The sequence below is a fragment of the Rhagoletis pomonella genome, unplaced genomic scaffold, assembly GCF_013731165.1.
Source record: "Rhagoletis pomonella isolate Grant_MI unplaced genomic scaffold, Rhpom_1.0 Rhpom_scaffold_00001, whole genome shotgun sequence".
Lineage (NCBI taxonomy): Eukaryota > Metazoa > Arthropoda > Insecta > Diptera > Tephritidae > Rhagoletis > Rhagoletis pomonella.
The window spans coordinates 7,550,184-7,556,126 of NW_023458555.1; the positions used below are offsets into that span (position 1 = coordinate 7,550,184).

Here is a 5,943-nt window from a genome sequence, read left to right on the forward strand (position 1 = left end):
ACTCACATTTTACCATTAAGAAAACCTTACTTGAGATTTTGAATAAATAACATGTAAACCCTTACATAACATCTTATCGTTCAGCTGGTTAACTGTATTTCTGTTCAGTTTATGAGGTAAACGTAAACGTGAATCGCTTTTTTGTAACCAAATAAATTAATATCTTTAACCGGGAACGATAAATTACACAATATCTATGACTGCTTAGTACAACTGTAATCGGCTTCGTATATTTTCGCGATCGCGTAAGACAATACGAGCATGGATCGGAAACTCGGCCTTTCCGACCATGATCAACAGCTTGTCCACAGCGCGCAGCTGAAACTAGAGCTTTCCGCCTGCCACACATTCAAAGTAATGACTCCGGGAACATGGATCGGAAACTCGTTCTTTCCGACCTTGATCAACAGCTTGTTCATAGCGCGCAGCTGAAACTAGAGCCTTCCGCCTGCCACACATACGAAGTAATGTCTTCGGGAACATGGATCGGAAACCCGGCCTTACCGACCTTGATCAACAGCCTGTCCGCAGCGCGGAGCGGAAACTAGGTCTTTCCGCCCGCCGCACACAAAAGTAGACTGAAGACTAGGCCTCGCCAGCTACCAAACTTGCTATTTTATGCTGACATTCAGCCTCATTGCGTAAGTCGTAAATTAGGCTAAATTGTACCACTCGACAACATTGGCATTGTTTACTGTCGTGCTGAAATAAGTAAATGACGAAAATCGTCGAAAACTATACAGTGCTGCCAAGTTTTTCCGTTTTAATACACTAGTCGAATGGAAATTTTAGGCAATGACGTGCAATTTGCGATACGATTCGACTCTCGAAAAACGACTTGCATACGACACCACTCTCGCAACGAGGGTGATTATTATTATTATTATTATTATTATTATTATTATTATAAATTACTATGTATCTAAATGTTCTATTCTCATTTGTCTGTAAGAAAACATTTTTCTGTAGACCAAATAAATAAATATCCTGGGAAATCCGTTTGAGGACTCTCCGATCGGACGATATTGCTTTGCATTCAGCTTGAACGAAAAAAGTCACTCCCTGGCACACTTTTTTTTGTAATCCGGTTCTTTCCTTTAAAGGTTATTTATACAATTGAAGAGAAATATTTTTGATCAAAAAACTGGAGATCCACTTAAGTTTTTCGATATAACTTTGGTAAATGTTACTCGATTGGTACGGAATAATTACCAAATTGAAGGCGAGACTTACTGTTACTGATTTATGATAGTTTAATGATGAAAATCGTTCAGATTATAAACAAATTATTTTAAAATAAAAAAAATGTTGAACAAAATTTTTTGTAATTTTACTATATTTGCAATTTTTATATTGTAAGCATAAACATAAGTACACGAATTATTGTTTCTAGAAGTTGTACCTGTTCAGTGTTTCCATACTCATTTTCATAAACAAAATTTTTCCACGTTGATGGAAAATAATGGCTTTTCTATTAGAGCTACCGAAATTGTTCCTAAATTTACAAAAATTCGCAAACTAGAGCTAATTTTAAAAAAAGATTAGAATATTTGGAACCAGCGACATAAATGCACGCCATCTTTTGACTATATTCCAGTGCAATTATCAAGAGAACAATTAAAATTTTATTGAAAAAAGATAACTTTGAGATTAACGATAAGCTAAAGGGCTGCGAGAAATTATATTTGAGTTTATCTTTTGCGTTAACGGATTCATTATCTAATAACATGCAACAAACATTTTTGCTGAACTCAGAATTTTTAAGAAGAATTTTTCTTATTCGACTAGTGTGCTGTGGGTCACTCCGCGGTCGATGCTCGGGCTCTCACAATTAAAATAAAAGACTAATATTTTGCAATATACTTTCACTATTGCCAAGGGATTTGAGATAAGTTAGATTTTCGACCCGCCCTAATACATACGTATATACATACAATCGCACATGTATATAAAACAGCATAATTTTATTGAAAAGGTCAAATGAAAAATTATTGTATTATATTTGTGTATTTCAATAGCAACGAGCACAACCTAGGACATCTAGAACAGCCGATGAGGCAAAGTGCTAACCATCAATACAATCAAGGGCCGCCAATAAAGCCAGGTAACAATCAAAATGATCAAAACCCGCCAATAAGGCCAGGTAATATTCAAGATTATCAAAGACCACCAATAAGGCGTGGTAACAATCAAGATTTCCAAAGACTATCAATAAGGCAACATAACAATCCACGTAATAAAATAAGGCAAAGTGGAAAGAACCAACACAATGAACAGCTGCCTAGAAGGAGATATGGTAACTACCAACATCATCAAAGACAACAAAGAAGGGAAACCAAGCGAGAAAATGCGTCTGGTGGAAAGAGTTTTGATTTAAAATACTTAACTGAACTAGGCACAAAGAATAGCGATGAAATAATAACTGCGTTGGCAAAAAGGAAGGATGATTTTGATAAATTTTTAAATGACGATATTCGCCCAGATATGTTTGTGCTAACAATTCAAGTTTTAACCAATCTTTGTCAAGCGAGTTTTGTTGAAATGGTTACAAGTGTTCTAAGCAATGCTTGTTCTGCAAAATTCTTAAAAACTTTGCAGGATTTTTTGGTTAAATTACTCATTGAGACGGATATGGACAAACATCGAAACAAACTGTATCATGAAGATAAAAACAAGTTTTGGTCTAATTTGAGTAAATTTTTCAAAAAAGTTATTGAACTTCTTCCTAATAAAGCTCGTGATGAACTGGCGCCTATCTTAGAAAGAGTAACTAAAATGTTTACAATCATTGAAGAGAACCAAAATTTTCGAATTGACGAAAAAGTCAAGAATGATCTCCTAAATATGGCCAAAGACTTACAAGAAGAAATTCAAAGAATTGAAAAAAAGAATAAAGATCGTGAAACACGTCCAGGTATAGCTGAACCTGAAATAGAACAAGAACCACCTGAACACTTTAAATTACTGAGGGTCATACCAACAATGCAAGATTTGCTCGACCAAAGACCTTACATTAGGAAGTGCAAAGTCAAAGATGCGTACACATCAGTTGAACATTACTTGGACGTTCAGTTCCGTTTGTTGAGAGAGGACTTTATATCACCATTGCGAAATGGAATAAATGAATATTTGCATTCAGAGAAGAAGCATAGAAATCAAGAAGTTCGAGTTTACCAAAAAGTCACTTTAGAACGTCCCGATATTTCCGAAAAGATTGTCGGTTTTATATTAAATTTTGGGGAGATAAAAAATATAAATTGGCGGCGTTCCAAGCGTTTTATGTACGGAGGATTACTGCTTCTCAGTAGTGACAATTTCAAAACTGTTCTGTTCGTTACTGTTGCAAATAGAGATGAAAAACAGCTTGAAAAGGGATATATTTTAATAGAACCTTGTGAAGGAACCTCAATCACCCGAGAAATGTATAAAATGACTTTTGTTATGCTGGAGTCAAAGATATACTTTGAGCCTTACTTGGCAGTGTTAACTGCTATGCAGCATATGAACGAGGAAAATTTTCCAATGGAACCTTATTTAGTACGTGGAGACACCACCCAACGACCGCCTAGATACCTTGAAGATGCTGATGAGGAAGACACTTTAAGGTACAAAAATTGGGATTTACCAGTTGCCTATAACGAGCCTTGGCCGACCGCCAATGAAATGGGTCTCGACGAATCACAATTCAGAGCTTTCAGATGCGCTTTGACTCAAGATTTTGCAGTGATACAAGGACCGCCAGGCACAGGAAAAACATTTATCGCGCTGGAGATCGTTCGCACTTTGTTGACCAATAAGGCTTATTGGAAACCCTACGGACCGATCGTCGTCGTTTGCCTAACGAATCATGCTTTGGATCAATTCTTAGAGGGCATCCTCAAAACCACCAATTCCATAGTTCGCGTCGGCAGTCGATCGAAGAGTGAAGCCATGAAACCATACACATTGATGGAAAGAAGAAAGACTGTCAAACCTCCAAGACAACACGACGCAATGGCAGTTATGTACGAAACGAAACACGAGCTGGAGACCATTTTGAGTTTGATGAAAAAAGCGCGTACTTGCATTGATCTTTTACTCACGGAAAATGCTATAGTACCGTTGGCTTGTCTCGAAAAGTATAGCGATGACGAAACACTACAACACTTTGCCTCGAATGAAGAATTCGTAAAGTGGCTTATAGGTAGCGAGATAACGTTAATTCTGCTCCATGAAAAGCCCGCAATGATACAAGAGCAGCCAAAAGACGACCAGGGAATGACATATCACGACGATCAGGACAGACATATGGACAATGATCTAGAGCTCGATTACGACTTCAAAGTCGACGAAAGCTATGATCCCATTTTCCCTGTGAAAAGTTTAAATGTCATAATCGCAAAGGTTCAGCAAGATATATATGAATGCTTGTCTAGACGCCAATATCTTGAACCAACTATACAGTTGAGAGAATATCTTGGAGTATTATTGGCTGAGAAGGTGTCCTTGGAAGTAAGCATAATCTGTTTCAGCCTCTATTTATATCTGTAATATATGTACATATGTATATACATACAGTTGTCCACAAAATAATAGGAGTGGGATATTTTAACCTGTTTTGGCTATTTGTCTTTAGTTTATTTAATGTTTCGTATTTTTTTGTAAAAGCCTAGCTGGTAATACAACAAACACCATTTAAATTTACATTTTCAAGTTTGTACAAAAATTATAAAAATTCTGCAAATTTTCACCAAAATTTCAAACTATTTAACCAGAATCTTTAGAAAATATGTTGGTATGCAGTTTTGTAGCCCATTCAATTCTAGTCTGAAGAAGAGCAAGTTTCAAGCTGCTAAAAAATTCCGTTGATTTTTGAGAATTTTTTCGGTTGAAGGTGTTTCACGTTTTTTCCATACAAAGTATGTTCGACAATTTTCTTTTATATGGGGACAGTGCCAGCAAAAAAAATTGCCAAAAATCAACGGAATTTTTTAACAGCTTGAAACTTGCACTTCTTCAGACTAGAATTGAATGGGCTATAAAACTGCATACCAGAATTTTCTCTGAAGATTCTGATTAAAAAGTTTGATATTTTGGTGAAAATTTACAGAATTTTAATAATTTTTGTACAAAGGTTGAAATCTGAATTTATTCGTTGTTTGTTGTATACCCAGCTTGACTTTTGTATAAAAATAATAAACATTAAATAAACAAAAGGCAAATAGCAAAAACTGACCAAAATAACGCACTCCTATTATTTTGTGGACCACCGTACGTTGTAATGTAAATATTAAAGAATTAATAAATATTACGAATTTTCAGCGTAAATTAGCTCAGCACCCATTGCTGCATGAACAGCGCCATCCTGCTAGTAATAGGCGTTGGGAACTGTACTGGCACTGGGTGACGACTAGTCACTTAAAAGCAATGAATCAACTTGCTGAACTCGAGAGAGAGTATCAAAGACTAAATTCCAAGTTGAACGAAGCCAAGCAAATTGTGGACTTGGCTGTGCTCAGAGAGCATGATATAGTGGGACTAACAACAACTGGCGCGGCGAAGTTGCATGCATCCTTGCGTGCCCTTAAAGCTCCAATAGGTCAGTAATTTAATTTACTACTCTCACATGTTTATTGAAATCAAAGTAAATTTAAAATAACATATATTTTCTAATGTTTTAGTATTGGTAGAAGAAGCCGCCGAAATTCTCGAAGCCCACGTTGTCTGCTCTATGACCAGTAACTGCCAGCATGCTATTCTTATAGGAGACCACAAGCAGCTGAGACCAAAGGCGTCGGTGTATAAGTTGGGCAAAGATTTCAATTTGAATATCTCGCTGTTCGAGAGAATGGTCAACTTGAGAGGCGATTGCGCTCAACTCGCGCATCAGCATCGAATGCGACCTCAATTTGCCAAATTATTAACGCCGTCGATTTACGAAACCTTGTACAATCATAGCTCGGT

The 5,943-nt window shown here is 36.6% G+C and overlaps 1 protein-coding gene across 1 annotated transcript in view; it reads left to right on the forward strand.

The window, feature by feature from the left end:
* The window catches only part of LOC118737608 (NFX1-type zinc finger-containing protein 1-like), a 46,801-nt gene that overhangs the window by 33,199 nt on the left and 7,659 nt on the right, over positions 1–5,943 (forward strand). The window contains exons 2-4 of the mRNA XM_036468229.1: positions 2,019–4,491; positions 5,302–5,578; positions 5,661–5,943. The exon at positions 5,661–5,943 is cut by the window's right edge and continues 155 nt beyond it. Coding sequence (XP_036324122.1) covers positions 2,019–4,491; positions 5,302–5,578; positions 5,661–5,943 — 3,033 coding nt within the window. The remainder of the gene's footprint in view (positions 1–2,018; positions 4,492–5,301; positions 5,579–5,660) is intronic.